Source organism: Mobula hypostoma, chromosome 25 (genome assembly GCF_963921235.1).
Source record: "Mobula hypostoma chromosome 25, sMobHyp1.1, whole genome shotgun sequence".
NCBI lineage: Eukaryota > Metazoa > Chordata > Chondrichthyes > Myliobatiformes > Myliobatidae > Mobula > Mobula hypostoma.
The window spans coordinates 32,885,079-32,901,564 of record NC_086121.1 but is presented as its reverse complement, the minus strand read 5'-3'; the positions used below and the strand labels follow the sequence as shown (position 1 = coordinate 32,901,564).

The following is a 16,486-nucleotide window of genomic DNA, read 5'->3' as shown; positions in this document are numbered from 1 at the left end:
ACGAAAAAATAAATTAAGTATGAGAGAAAAAAATTATTCCATTTCAGAATATAGATATCAATTGATTTGTAAGAAAACATATTGTTATTTTGAGCAACACGAACAAAGTACTGGAGGTCAGGCAGCATCTATAGAATTGAATAAACTGTCAACATTTCATACCAAGACCCTTCATCAGGACTGGAAAAAAAGGGGTTATAAGCCAGAATGTGAGAGGAGGGGAAGGTGGGCAAGCTAGAAGGTGATAGGTGAAGCCTGGTGGGTGGGAGAAGAGGGATAAAGAAAGAAGCTAGAACATGACAGGCAGAAAAGGTAGAGAGCCAGAGAAGAAGGAATCTGATAGGAGAAGAGAGTGGACCATGGGAGAAAGGGAAAGAGCAGGGGCACCAGTGGGAGGTGATAGCATGCGAGAAGAGGTGGGGAGGAGGCAGAGTGGAGAACTGAAGAAGAGGGAAGGGGGTGGGAATTACTGGAAATTGGCACAATTGATCACCATGAAGTTATACCCTGATGACAGTGAAAAAAAACTGTACTATGCTTGAATGTAATAACCCTTCCACCAAAATCCACTGTCATTAAATGCAACCCTCCTCTCTCTCCATTATCCATGCCAGCCCACAAGGACATCCTGAAGCCAGGCAGTGAATCAACAAACAGTGCTTTGTAGACAACTCACTTGCTTTGTGCACAGCAAACACACCAATCCAATTGCTATTTTGAGCTACTGTATTTGTTAAATGCACAAGTTCAGATCTTGGTTGATGCATGATACATTCCAGTTAATAACGAATGGAGATTGAACACAAATTATAAAATACAGAATTAGTTTAGCCAGTGTATTTAGTTGAATTTTAAATTTCATTTATTAACCAAATAGAACATTTGCAGTCAATATAGAAGGGAGGAAGAAATTAAAGGTAATCAAATGATCTGTTTATTATATCCTAATTGTTGCTCATCCTTAATTGTCATTTGTTTGAATGCAATGAAGAAAATAATAACCAAATGGACAAGCAACTTAGGTAAATGATCAAATGTGACAGGGACCCTTTGTGAATAGGATGCTCCAGATATTATAGTGGATAATCACTTGATTGATGGTGGCGTGTTCCTGATGCCTCGACAATTTTCATGTGCAAGATGGCAGTCATACAGTATATGCCGACACAGATCATGAAATTTCCAAATGTAAGTAACTATATACAGTGCTTTGTGGTTGTGGTATATTAATGTGAAAGATGTTCTACAAATGTACACATAGATTGGCTATTTGTGCAAAATTTAATTGCACATTATTTTTCTTCTTTAAGTATTACCCTTTGAAGAATTCATCCTTGGGTAGTTTTTCAGACTGTATCAGCTGGTAGAAAAGCTGTCCCATGTGTTCCCTTGTTATCTGACTTCTCTCTAACGTTGACTCTACACCTACTCTTACAAAGACATGGAGTAGGCTCAGAGAATTCAATTCATCCACACATTGGAGCGCTTCCTGGAAACAGAAAATAATTCAGTCAAACAGCATTGTCAATCACTTCCTTTTTCTTTTCACATAGACAACACCTTTGGGAGAAATACAACCCATAAACCTGATAATTTAGTCTGTTATTTGTTTATTCTAATGTTTTGTGGTTTTCTACTGCAATGTGACTGAAAAACAGTAGCAGTCAAAGCACAATGCAAATGGGGTGAGCTTTATTTGCTGGTACAACTGAAGGACATGGGGAACAATTGGCAAGAGTGTGGATTTGGGGGAGACAAACAACAAGCTACATATTAATGATTGAACTGGAAATAAAACAAACTTACTATAAATATATCATCAGAAAATATTTAATGGAAGCACAGGACCAAGTATACCCAACTATTTTCAATCAACCAAAGGAAATAATGACACTTCCTTTCTTTCCTTCCTAATTCATTATTTAGCCTTTTATAATTAGCACAATCAGGAGTTCTGAATATACCGTCACTGTTAGCAGGTCAGAGAGGCAAGTGACCAAGCAAATATTGACACGAGTCACACTACTATATTACACAACATACAAAACCTCACAACACATCAGGAAAGAAGAAACCCATGAAATATGAGGGCAAAACCTCAAACAGCAATGGCAATCACTTTATAGAGATAACATAATTTTTGGCAAAAACAGCAAACATTTCAAATATATAGTCTGACATTTTAACACATAGACTACATGTAAGTTATTAAGAACATTCAATATTCATAACTAATGATGAATTGATAGACTACCTTGGAAAACGTTAATTTTGTTTTGAAAATACAAGTGTTAGTCACATGCAATTGCAACAGGTCATTTGGCCCAACCAAACCAGTTAACGTTTTGCCCAACCAACTTGACTTTTCTTAATTTAAATGACAACACGACTTTTTAAAACATTCTCCTTCCTCCAATGTTTAATAATCTGTTTCTTTCAATTATTCCTAATGATAGCCAGTTCCAAGTTCTCAAAACTCCTTGGGTAAGGATATTTCTGTTGAATTCTCCACTTGATTTCTTTGTAACTATTTTGCAACAATGGCCTCTTCCACACAAGTGGAAATTCTTAATCTAATCAATTATATAACTCCCATAATTTTAAATAGTTCTTATTTTTATTTAAGGTTACAAAGTGATACCCATTCTGTTCATCCTTTCCTAATTGTGCACTGAAAAAAAGAGATACTCAACAGTTTGATATTTGATGTTTTTTTTAAAAATGGCATTTGTTCTGGAATGGGGATTTCCTGAAATCTTCTTAGCCAAATATTCAAAGGTGCAGAAACAATACTCTTCATGGAAACTATGCAGCTTTATTACAATTAGTTTCTAAACAAACCTTAACATTTAGATACTTATTTTAAAACAAAATTCTGTAAGTATTCACCTTATAATCATTAATGTGCAAAAACTCATCAATAATAGATTTTGATTTTTTCTCCATTGCCTCTTCAGCCTCAACAGCTCTGAGGGAAACTTCGGCAGAAGGAACTTCAGATTTCACTAAGGAAAAAGAACAGCAAATTTAGTGATGTTTCCTTCAACACAGAGGTTGTAATGATATAATTTATTGTAACTAACTGGCCTTACTTTAAGAAACCTATCAATGGTTAATTACCTGCTGATGGGTCTTAAAGGAAGGACCAGTTAGTTACAATAAATTATTTCAATACATCTCCAATGTATTTTACGAGGGGTGATTGATAAGTTCGTGGCCTAAGGTAGGAAGAGTCAATTTTAGAAAACATAGCACATTTATTTTTCCGACATTTACACACTTAGTCCAGCGGTTGTGGAGCGTACGGATCCCTTCGTCGGCGTCTTGGACCTCCAGGTGTGGTCCACAGCAGGGGTGATTGATAAATTTGTGGCCTAAAGTAGGCGATGAGTTATTAACTTCAAACTTTCTGCAATTTCACTCGAAGAGTTGAACTACATGTGCATGTAACGAGAGCTGTATAACTCATCGTCTACCTTAGGCTACGAACTTATCAATCACCCCTGCTGGGAACCACCTGGAGGTCCAAGACGCTCTCATTATATGCACATGCAGTTCAACTCTGAGTGATAATGAAGAAAGTTTGAAGTTAATAACTCATCTCCTTCTACCGTAGGCCACAAACTTATCAATCACCCCTGCTGTGGACCACTTCTACAAAGAAGGGATCCATATGCTCCACGACCGCTGGACTAAGTGCGTACATGTAGGAGGGACTATGTTGAAAAATAAATGTGCTAGGTTTTCAAAAATTGATTCCTTCTACTTTAGGCCACAAACTTATCAATCACCCCTTGTAAATTAACTTCACCCACAATAAACCAAGTACAGCAACTATAACCTCTTACCACTATTTAACAATCAAAGAAGTGTTCCTGTAACAAATATTGCAACAGCTATTTTTATGCCCATAAGTCATTACCAGTTTCCCATAGTAATTACATCTTTATGACATCAGCATCATGTCACAGAGAAATCACATCTGACCAAAGCCTTTGCTACTTCATGTACCAAAATATTCAAAGAAATATACATGTTTTTAAAAAATATTTAGCTTTATGTGTAACAAGTAAATTGAAGCATACAATGAAATGTGTTGTTTGCAACAACAGCCTGAGGATGTGCTGAGCGTCAATCCACAAGTGTCAGCATACTTCGGCACTAACGTAGCATGCCCTCAAATTACTAACCCTAACCAGTGTCTTTGGTATGTGGGAGAAATCCAGAGCACCCAGAGGAAACCATGTGGCCACAGGGAGAACATACAAACTCTTCACAGATAGTGGCGGGAATAGAGGCTCGATCACTAATTGCTATGCTACTCTGCCACCCTTACTTTAACATTCAAATATTAATGTGTTATTGATGCTTATAAATACATGAAATGAAAAGCTGATGAATAAACCCTTTAACACTGCATCTGCTGCTCAATCAATATTTTCAAATGGCTGCTTATTGACCAAGAGCAAAAATTCAATAGCCTATTGCTACCAGAGTATTTTTTCCTCCCCATTCCCCACTCTAATCCAACAATTCCACTTGTTATTGACTCATGTTAAAGTATGATTTCACTGACACCTGTTAAAATTAACTACTTTGTGACAAGTATACATAAGCAGAGCATGGAAGCCTATTGTAAGGGGGGGGGGGGAGAACTGGAGGAGAGTAGGCAGCAGCTGATGGACAACCAGAGGCCAATTATTTCACCACACCTGAGATTAATTATGCCAGAGTCAATTTGGCCACTTTTATTTACAAATTTAACTAAATAACTTTAATAAAAATAATATATACATTCCAAGGATACTGCTGGAAATCTCTGAGCCACAGTAAATATTAAAATACTGGTATTTTCTTCTGCACCACTTGATAGTTGACTTGGCAAAGATTCAAAACTAAGTGAATATCTGGACATAAGCTATTGTAAACATAATGCAGATAAAAGGAAGGTCAGGTTTTCTTTTCCATGCCGACTTCTAATTATACCATTGATTTCCAAATTAATGGAGCAAATCTGAAAGTCCAGCTTTATGTTGGCTACTAACCATAAGGCAATTCAAGCAACAGGAATTGCAAATTTACCATTTTCCTTAGTACGGTTCCTATCTCCCTCTGCACTCTTCTCCTCAGAGGTACTTGTGGCTTGTTGTACAATTTCAAGGGCTTCTCTTCTCTCTTCTTCTCGGGTTCGATCATCAAGGAGTTCCTTATTACTGCTCCCCCTTGTGATGGCTGGCCGACCTGATGGTTTATCATTCTTCTCTCTACCCGTACTGCTTCGACTACATGAGAGATTGGGAATGGGATGGTGAGGGATAAAAGAAGATGGCCTTTACATTACTGATAGAGCACATGTCTATAAAAAGTAAGAGAATGATATAAAGTAACACTGATTCATGAAACTCAAATTGCTTGAATAAATTGCAATGGTTTTATTCATAGTTCGTCTAAAACATTCATAACAAACTGAAAAAATTATTGAACTTCAGAATTTGTAATAATATTGATCTGTCTTAAATGGCTGTGTGCATTGACACATTGATAAATTGTAAGAACCAGGTTATTTGCCATTCTTATCCTGCCTGGCCTGTAGACAATTCCAGATCAAACGATATGGCTGATTTTTGACTGTCTCTTTAGTTGAGGGTCAATTTGGATTGGAAAACATAAGCTGCATTACCCACAATGTCCATATCTCATGAATGATTAAAAGGCACCAAATCCAAATAATTGCATTTTGTTAAGAAACATCTTTACCACTTCATTGTGAATGAGGAAAACACTGATTAAAATGATATGATGTTCTGATGTAAAACTGTTATCGCAGCATCTGGTAATCAGGATTTTACAGGGGGGAAAAGGCATCATCAACAAAGACATGAAAAGCATAGCTTACAGATTATAGTTCTTTTGCCAAAAACAGACTCAATGTAGATAACATGTGGCTTTAACATTCTGGTAGGAATAGTGACAAGATCATTTGTTTTTTTTGGGAAAAAAAGTATTCAAAAGGTATAAAAGAATCTGTAGGGTTGGATACTTACAGGAATAGGGACACTGACACACTTAGGTTATAAGGCCCTGATATGCACAGATCACTCTGCTTTTTGGAAGTACTGAAAGAAATAAAAATTTTTTGAGGCCTTGGTAAAGGGCAAAAGGAATACTTGGATGATATCAGATGTAAAATAAAATAGGCTGGATTCTCAAAGATAGATTTTAAGATTATTAAAAGAGTAAACTTAAAGAAGGTGTTTACATTTGCAGCCTACTCTGTTACATCTAAAGCGTGATTCAGATGAACTGGAAAGAGGCTTTCCTTAAGAGGCTTAAATGAAGAAGCTGGACTTCGTCTAATCTGCAGGAAGTATCTGAATGAGAGCAGCTGCTCTGTTCCTCCATTCCATTGCTGGACCCTGCAGTGGGAATCTCTGATGTTAAACCAGTCAGACTTGGAGCAGAATCAGAGACCCCAATTCAAGAGATGTGCTTAGCCTGCAGAATGGATGTTTAAAAAATATTTCAATTCAGGCTAAAGTTTTATTTTATTTGTGCCTTAAATTAATTTCTTAATTACAATTTTGATTTTATTTTAATTCTTTCTGATTTAACATGTCATTTAAATATCCTTCAAAATGAGTTTCCTGCTCTGGCAGGAACAAATTCCACCTCAGTTTTGCCTCCTGTCAAAAATGTCTGGGGGAGGGATCTCTGCAGCAGGCCAGCTGAAGCTTTGCTATCCCATGCCAGATTTAATATGCAAGTGGAGAGTCAGCAAGATCAGCTCGTGGCATCTGGCCCAGGTAAGTGCAGGTGAGCAGAAACCACCAACAGCAATTCAGGGCTGTGGCTTGGGTTCAGCATAACACAGCCCCGCAGTTCTCCTGTAATGATGGAGAAAAGCAAGACAGTCAGTCAGCTTTGGGAGGTGTTATGCCCCTCTCAGCAAACAATGCAAAAACTACATCAACCAAGGACACATTTACATAATCCACCTGCTCTTCTTTGGAATGATATTTGAGAAGAGTAGAATATAAAGAAAGACTGCAAGCAGCACGAGATGTACTGCGTTCATTAAACAGACAAAAATTCACATTCAATGAAAAGTAAGGATGATCACTGGTGTAAGGAACTGTTCTGAACAAAATGTTGAAAATCTGAATGTTGCTTCATTTGGTTTTGCCAGTCATGCTTACAACCTGAAAATAGAAAGAATTTCGACTTGCAAAATACATGCAGCTGCTGAGAGCTATTGTTATTTGGCTTTGTGATGGTCACTCATAAAATTAGCATTCTATAAAACAAACTCTGCCAGTTTCTTGGTTATCAGAACAGTTTATGCTCTGGACACAAGTTAACTAATAAGCAAAAAATTAGGAGGGAAGCAAAGTAAGAAACCAAGTTGTTTGGATGCCCAAACAGTAAAGAGTAAGTTCAGCACATCTTGCAAATTAGTTTCCAATATGCATGCTCCAGGGCAAGGTTAAAAAAATGCTAGCAAGAGCTCAGATAATGCAAGAAAGAGGAGAGTAAACTTTGGCAGACAGGAAACTCAAGCAAGGCTGCAGGACCGGATGGTGTCAGTACCAGGCTGCTCAAAGCCTGTGCTCCTCAGCTATGTGGAGTACTTCACCATGTATTCAACCTGAGACTGAGGCTCCGGAGGGTTCCTGTGCTGTGGAAGACGTCCTGCCTTGTCCCTGTGCCGAAGTCACCACGCCCCAGCGGCCTCAATGACTACACACCGGTGGCATTGGCCTCCCACATCATGAAGACCCTGGAGAGACTTGTTCTGGAGCTGCTCCAGCCTATGGTCAGGCCACACTTAGATCCCCTCCAGTTCGCCTACCAGCCCCGACTAGGAGTTGAGGATGCCATCGTCTACGCCCACCTGGACAAGCCAGCGAGCACTGTGAGGGTCATGTTTTTTGACTTCTCCAGTACATTCAACACCATCCGTCCTGCTCTGCTGGGGGAGAAGCTGACAGCGATGCAGGTGGATGCTTCCCTGGTATCATGGATTCTTGATTACCTGACTGGTAGACCACAGTACGTGTGCTTGCAACACTGTGTGTCCGACAGAGTGAACAGCAGCACTGGGGCTCCACAGGGGACTGTCTTGTCTCCCTTTCTCTTTACCATTTACACCTCAGACTTCAACTACTGCACAGAGTCTTGTCATCTTCAGAAGTTTTCTGATGACTCTGCCATAGTTGGATGCATCAGCAAGGGAGATGAGGCTGAGTACAGGGCTACGGTAGGAAACTTTGTCACATGGTGTGAGCAGAATTATCTGCAGCTTAATGTGAAAAAGACTAAGGAGCTGGTGGTAGACCTGAGGAGAACTAAGGTACCGGCGACCCCTGTTTCCATCCAGGGGGTCAGTGTGGACATGGTGGAGGATTACAAATACCTGGGGATACGAATTGACAATAAACTGGATTGGTCAAAGAACACTGAGGCTGTCTACAAGAAGGGTCAGAGCCGTCTCTATTTCCTGAGGAGACAGAGGTCCTTTAACATCTGCCGGACGATGTTGAGGATGTTCTACGAGTCTGTGGTGGCCAGTGCTATCATGTTTGCTGTTGTGTGCTGGGGCAGCAGGCTGAGGGTAGCAGACACCAACAGAATCAACAAACTCATTCGTAAGGCCAGTGATGTCGTGGGGATGGAACTGGACTCTCTCACGGTGGTGTCTGAAAAGAGGATGCTGTCTAAGTTGCATGCCATCTTGGTCAATGTCTCCCATCCACTACATAATGTACTGGGTGGGCACAGGAGTACATTCAGCCAGAGACTCATTCCACCGAGATGCAACACAGAGCGTCATAGGAAGTCATTCCTGCCTGTGGCCATCAAACTTTACAACTCCTCCCTTGGAGGGTCAGACACCCTGAGCCAATAGGCTGGTCCTGGACTTATTTCCTGGCACAATTTACATATTACTGTTTAACTATTTATGGTTTTATTACTATTTATTATTTATGGTGCAACTGTAACGAAAACCAATTTCCCCCGGGATCAGTAAAGTATGACTATGACTATGAACTCCAGCTTGTATTTTATGCAGTTGAAGGTGTAGCATGTTGTCCGAACTAATGAAAGCTCCAACATTTTCTGAAATTGTTCTTCTAAAGTATGAATTAACATACAAACCCGTTTAATATCCAACAGCTACCAAATAATATAATCGCAGTACACACTATTCACACTACCACAAAAGCAAGAAATGGCTGAATTCCATGTAAGAAGAAGCAACAAAAAAAAAAGACTATCTGGTTTCTGTCTATTTAGGTTTGCCTTTGCATAGATTTATGATGGTCACTGTAATGTTTTAACTGAGGAAGTTATGAATGATCCCATCATAAAACTGGATCAAAAAACCCAGTTCCTACTCATCTGCTCTCATGCCTCTTACCCAGAATTTAGTTTCTTTCATCCTGATATTCCACTCCAACAACCTCTATATACGACAGATGACCTTGTACAATATCCAATAGTTCCAACGTGATGCCACCACACAGGTTTCCACCTCTGATCCTAGCATTTCAATGGACACTCTGCAATGGTCTAGTTCACTGAGTCCACCTCCATTAGTACCCATACTTTTTTGAAGACAATTTCTGTGTAATGGCAGGAAACACAATACCTGGTCTTCTACGTCATTTCCCATTGTCTAGGACTCCAAATACTTTTTCCAGAGTAGCAGTAATTATATTTTTTCCAACTTAAGAGTACCGCATTCACTGTTCACAATGTGGCTTCCCCTGCAGTGGGCAAAGCAAACCACTGGGGAGGAAGTACAGGAGCCTTATGACCTAAGCTCAATGCTTTAACAACAGTTTTTTCCCTTCTGCTATCAGATTTCTGAAACAAAGAACTTCACTTGCCCCATCACTGAAATGTTATTATTCTTTCTTTCTTTTTGTATTTGTATAGTTTTTTTTTGTCTTTTGCATAGTGGTTGAACTCCCAAGCTTGTATTCTTTCACTGATTATATTATGGTTATTATTCTATTATGGATTTATTGAGTGGCCTGCAAGAGAATGAACCTCAGGGTTGGATATGGTGACATATATGTAATTTGACACTTTACTTTGAACATTATTCATCTTTTGCACTGTTTAGTTTTGTAGCTTGTAGTAATAGATCTGTGAAATTAAAACAGATCTCGATTCGAAAACCGGGTGATGACTTTGCTAAACATCACAAAAGCATGATTTCGAGCTTCCAGTTTCTGGCACCTGAATTTTTCATTCTACTGTGACCTTGGTCTCCAACACTGTTCCAGCAAACTCCAAGCAAGCAGCAAGCTCACAGCACATTGCTTCAAAGGTACAGTACAGCCTTGAGGACTCATCTTTTGGGCTCAACTATTTAAAAAAAAGCATTCCATTATTTTCCTCTGATAATTTCATGTTGTATTTATTTTTTGTCTCTTCCATATAGGTGCTTTACTTTTAACTATTCCTTATATGTTCTCAACTTGCACTAATACGTCTTTCATCATTTTATCAATAGCTTACTCACTCTTTCTCATTTGTCCCCACTTTCTTTACTCTGCAACATTAATTTGTTTCCTCTGACTTTCCACAGTTCTGAAATAGGAATTTGCTTCTCTCTCCATAGCTGCTGCCTTGCCTGCTGAGTTTTCCGGCACTTTGCTCATCTTATCTGGAGAGCCTATGTAGTGATAGAAATATGCTAACATACCTTTAGTTACAACAGCACTCACCTGGGCGTCATTCTGCGTGCATCTGAATCAGAAAGTGGGGTAGACTGCTGTAGCACAGAAAATCTATTTAAGCTTGTTGTTCGAGGTGAATCTGAAATAAAACATTGGGTTTTGTTTTAACGGAACATAAGGTAAAGGTAATCATTAGGTTTTCAAGAACTAACAAAATGTACAAAAGAGCTCATCTAATGCGAACACAAGTATGACAATCAATTTGTAAAACACCAAATGAGATAAATGAACAACTAATCCTTCTGGTTGGCTGAGCAAAACTACTGGCTGCTAAACCTGTAAAATTAAGGTCCTTACAGAGACATTGTCTTATCAATGTCTACTTGAACACCTTAAAAGGTGTCATCTCCAAAAATGCTGCATTTGCATCAGCCCGAATTGTGTTCTCAATAACACACATTTACTTAGTACTTGTGATATAGTAAAACTTATTTAACACAAAGCATTATTAAACAAAATCTGACACCAAATCACAAAGAGCACATTAGGAAAGATAATCTGTTGCTTGGTCAAAAGTTTTACAAAGCATCTTAAAAGAAATGCAGACACACACACAAACCTGGAGTGTTAAAGAAAACGGATGCGTAAGCTCTAGGGCCAAGCAGTGGAAGGCATGATTGCCAAAGATGGAGCAAGTAAAATTGAGGGTACTCACAAGACAAGAATTGGAAGAGCAGGTCAAGAGGAATTTAGAGAAGCGGGAAGGGTTGAGGCCAGGGAGAGATTCAAAAACAAAAGGATAAGAACTTCAAATTTGAAGCAGAGCTTAACTCAAGAGTCAGTAAGCATAGAAAGGATGGGTGAATGTGAGAGTTCTTAGTGAGAGTTAGAACATCGGCTATGCAGTTTTAATAGATCTCAAGGTTAAAAAGAGAAGCACAATGGAATCCAGACAGGAATGAACTGGAACTAGAGGTAACAAACACACCAGCAGAATCAGCTAGAAATGAGACAGATAATCTTTGAGATCATATAGCTGTGCACCATTAAACTCCTTTTTGTGTCAAAATGAAAAAGATTGCAAACAGGTTTGGCCTTGGATGGTTGGCAGTAAGATGACTGGGGTTAATGGTTATGGAAAGGACCAAGGCACATGGCTTCAGCCTTCTTAAAATTAATTAGAGATTTCAACTCATCTAGTACTTTAATTTTTTAATTCCCAGCTGTAGGTCTCACTGCCAAGTTTAACATTTATTGCTCATTCCTTAGGCAGGCTTATTTGACTTAATAGACCATTTGCAAAGACAGTTAAGAGGTAATTGTATTGCTGCGGATCTGAAGTCACACATAGGGTAAGGCTGGTGGATTTTCTTCGCTAAAAGATGTTACTGAACCAGCTGGGTTTTTTAATAATCCCATTGTTGGCATTACAGAAAAGTGCACTTTTCCCTGGATATAATTAAGTCACTGAATTCACAAATTGAATATGTGTTTGACTTGATTACTGCTGATCATCAGTTCATGTAACCATTATGTTGCTGTAGTTCACTGGATGTCAAAACATGAAATCTGATAATTTAGAGAATGGATGGACTAACATAATTGAGTTAAGTATTTTCCCTGTGTTCAGGTGAAGATTGATGCTTTTAGAAATTGTTGTGTTGATAATTAGGATAAACAAAGATCGGATCCTCTGGATGGAGCTATCAGAATTAATGGACTAGGATTAGGAAGAGAAGTCATTTTTAATTTGCATTTCCTTTTTTTTTAAATTTTATTTTTATTTGGATAAGGAATTCACAAATATCATGTACTTTTTTCACACATATAACCTTTTCCATTTTTTTATATGTATAAAACTATAATTATTTATACATTCTTAAGTACACATTGAGATGATATAAAAGGAAATTAGACACTTAAATAGATAATTATGTACTGTGGTAATTCTAATTTAATTTGCATTTCCAAAAACAAAACTAAAATAAACCTGATCAATATATTCACAGGACTATGGCAGAGGAGCTCTGACAGATGTGTACCAAAATGTTTAACAGTCTTCAAAGTCATACTTAAAAAAGAAAACATTCATAAAAACTTACACATTGACATGATGGACGACAAAGAAGAATTTTACTTACCAGATTCATTAGCTTTTGCTCCTCCACTGCTGCCCTTACCCCAGCTGCCTAATCGACATCCTGGACCCAGCTGTATTTTATCATCCGTGGCAGGCTACAGGACAGAATGAAGTAAAAGGATATTTACAAAGTTTTGAGAAATAGGATTCCATTGTTTATAAGGCTACAAGGGTTTCTGTGTTTGGATGTTTACCAATTTGACACTTTGTTAAGCCTATTAATTGTATCATCTTTCTACAGAATCAGTCTCCATCATTGTTTGCTAGCTCTCTACACAATTTTGTAAAACAGGAAAAATTGTTACTCCCAAAAAGGTGTTTTGTACTGTAATAAGATATTCTGTGCATTCAGCTGTTATGTGAACTGGTGTCAGTCAGTAGATCATTTCAATATAATAATGTGAAGCTAGGTTTGAAAAGGGAACGATCCAAAATACATTAAAGTGGTCCCTGTTCCTGATCTCTGTACCAAAAAAATGTAGACTTAGGAAGGATAAAGCTTAGTTACATTGTCCCACAGTGATTGGATGCATTTCCAAGGGAAATTCGAGAGGGAATGAAAGAAATAAACCTTCATGACAAGCCACAACAGGATGAGCTTGTTAATCAACAGGTAACAGCACATTCCATTCAAATAACAAATCCAAAAGCAGATTAATTAATAGATCTGATGACAGGAATGCCCCATTAATTAAAAAAACCCATAAAGGGAAAGCACCTTCAATTAACAAATCGCAGGAGAAACTCCTGGCATTTAACATTTCCCACAACAGAAATGAGGATTCACTCATCAAATCCCACAACAGGAATCCCTTGCCCAGAAGAATATCAGAAAATAGAGCAGGATTAGTCTAACTGATTGTGACTAATTGCCTGCTCTATCATTCAATAAGACCATAGCTCATCCAGTCTTGGACTCAACATCACTTTCTCTCACCCTTTGGCTCCCTTGTACTTCAAATGTTTGTCAATCTCCAGCAGGTCTGTGCTTAATGATTTTACTGCCACAGTTCTCTCAGGTAGAGAATTCTAAAGATTCACAGCCCTTCAAGTTTAAATTCCCTGCTACTTTCCTTTTTAAATGTGTTATTCTGAAACCATACCCTAAAAAGAAACATCTACCCCTAGAATATTATGCAATTCAATAAAATCACCTCATTTTTCTGAACTTCAATAAGAATGTATTCCACATTCTGAACCTTTCTCAACCCCTTCATTCCTGTAATTATTCTAGTGAGCCACTTCCTCTACATTTCTGCCATGCATGTATATTGTTTTTAAATGAGCCATCTCAAATACTTGCTGCAACTACATGCTAATTACAACTGCTGGAAACCTGAAATAAAGCAGAAAATGTTAGAACATTCAGCGGGTTAGGTAACATTTGTACAGAGAGAAACAGTTCACATTTCATATCAAAGACCCTTCATCAAAACCGAGTAGGTGAGAAAGTAAGTTGAAGAGAAGGTGGAAGTAGGACAGATAGGACACAAAGAACATCTGTGATAGATTGAGAATAGGCCTGCCCTGATGATCTCAATGTTTATGGAGCCACCTGCTTTAACAATTAATGAGGACAATTGGAGGGAAGGACAAATAAAACTACAGCGAATTATATCAGACCAGCATATCACAGCCTTAAAATGTTCCTTCACTTGATTTCTCCCTCTCCAAGTGTCCTGATTAAGTGATCTATTAATCAGACCGTCATAATCATTGGTATTACCTAATTAAGCCTGAAATCACACTGGATATTCCCTCTGATTCACCCACCACCCTCTGTAAACTTAAAACTAACTTATTTTCTCTCTTTTCTGGTTTTGATGAAGGGTCTTTGACTTCAATCACTAACTGTTTCCTCTTCCTAAAGATGCTGCCTGATCTGCTGAATGCTTTCAGTGTTTTTTTTCTGTTTCTACTACCAATTTTTTTTCTGTGGTTTTCTTCTGCCAGTCAGTTAAAGCAATCTCAAATTAATACATCCATTCTATGAGGACCAATCATTAATCAGCCTCCACAATGAGAAGCCAATAAATATATCCCAAACAATAAAATACTAAAGAATACATTTTACTGCAGCAATATCTCTCCCATTAATAGCCTGCATAACAGGAACCTCATTAATTAACAGATGCCACAGGAGGTTTGCTAGGCCAATTAACAGATCTCACAACAGGAACCTTCCAGCAATTAACAGACGTAGTTGCATCTGAGGTGTGGAGAGCCTATGACCACAACCATTTGACATGTTTTGTATTCAAATTCAATTTTCCCCCTTGTACAAAAATCTGTAAGATGATCAAAGATTGAATTTGTTGAAGGTGGTTATTCAGTTATTTGGTAAATTAACTCAGGGGAATTATACATGCCTGTTCATTATGTGCCGTATCATATGATGTGGGTGATCATGGTTGATGACCATGATTGTTCTTGGCAAATTTTTCTACAGAACTGGTTTGCTATTGTCGTCTTCTGGGCAGTGATTTTACAAGACCGGTGACCCCAGCCATTATCAATACTCTTCACATACTGACTGCCTGGTGTCAGTGGTCGCCTAACTAGTACCATAACTAGCTGCTCATATGGCCACCCACCATCTGATCCCATGGCTTCACCTGACGCTGATCAAGTGTGTGTGTGTGTGGGGGGGGGGGGGAGTGCTAAGCAGGTGCTACACCTTGCACAAAGGTGATCTGCAGGCTGGCAGAGGGAAGGAGCACCCTACACCTCCATTGGTAGAGACATATCTCTACCCTGCCACCCAAAAAGACCAAGAAGTTTTAATGGGCCAGAAGCACAACAGATGTGTTGGTTAAATTCTGCAAATGCAATTTATAAACATTTGATTGAAAAACAAACTAAGTCTTATTTAACACCAAGGTTATAACCTGCACCGTAATAAAAGTTACAACAATATAGACTTACTTTCCTTCAGAACCAGGGTTTGAATAAAACTCAGGTTAATGAAACAAAATTTGTTACTGACAGAATAAAAATTACAGTTGTTTAAGTTGTTTATTCAAGGCAGCGTCTTTGCAAAAGTAATGAGATTTTATATTGAAAAACAATTAGCTGACCCCAAACACCAATGTTCTTGTGCATATATTTTTAAATGGAAGATTTATTTCAAACTAAGACTGGAAACGCTGCTTGACTATAATAAAGTGGATTGTTGTCTACACACGGTTCATGCTGCCACAGAAGGGTTTCCTAGTGATATTCAGTGCTAAAATACAACTCTCTAGTACCTGGATTCTAAAATATATTTCTCTAGTACCTGGATCAATCACCTTAGCAGCAATTATCATTGGTTATATCAAGCTGGGCTGTCAAACTTATATCAAAACAATCCTTTGCAACATAGCCCCAATTTATTCCTACATACTTTGTTAGATGTTAACCAGCAGGGAGCAACATGGTCTTGCTGAATTAAGCTTTCCCACTCTATTTGATCAAATCCACCAAGGCTCTCATTGACTATTCTTACTTATTCAACAATCACAGCAAATTAGGCAAATTTTCAGATTAAAGGGAAGTATCCATCTCAGTCCCCTCAATTCATTGTGAAATTACTTTCATATTAAATAGTTTTAAAGCCTCTGCAGTTGCAACTAAAGGGCTTAGTCTTAAAGGATACCATTTGCAATCCTGTTTTAAC

General features: G+C 38.2%; 1 protein-coding gene across 16 annotated transcripts in view; it reads right to left on the bottom strand.

Annotated features, from left to right (window-relative positions):
- Window positions 1–16,486, bottom strand: part of LOC134337823 (eukaryotic translation initiation factor 4 gamma 3-like) — a 306,969-nt gene that overhangs the window by 11,072 nt on the left and 279,411 nt on the right. For all 16 annotated transcript variants that reach the window (XM_063033097.1, XM_063033102.1, XM_063033098.1 and 13 more), the window contains 5 exons: window positions 12,830–12,923; window positions 10,737–10,827; window positions 5,083–5,282; window positions 2,890–3,005; window positions 1,317–1,489 (listed from right to left, as the gene is read on the bottom strand). In XM_063033097.1, coding sequence (XP_062889167.1) covers window positions 1,317–1,489; window positions 2,890–3,005; window positions 5,083–5,282; window positions 10,737–10,827; window positions 12,830–12,923 — 674 coding nt within the window. The remainder of the gene's footprint in view (window positions 1–1,316; window positions 1,490–2,889; window positions 3,006–5,082; window positions 5,283–10,736; window positions 10,828–12,829; window positions 12,924–16,486) is intronic.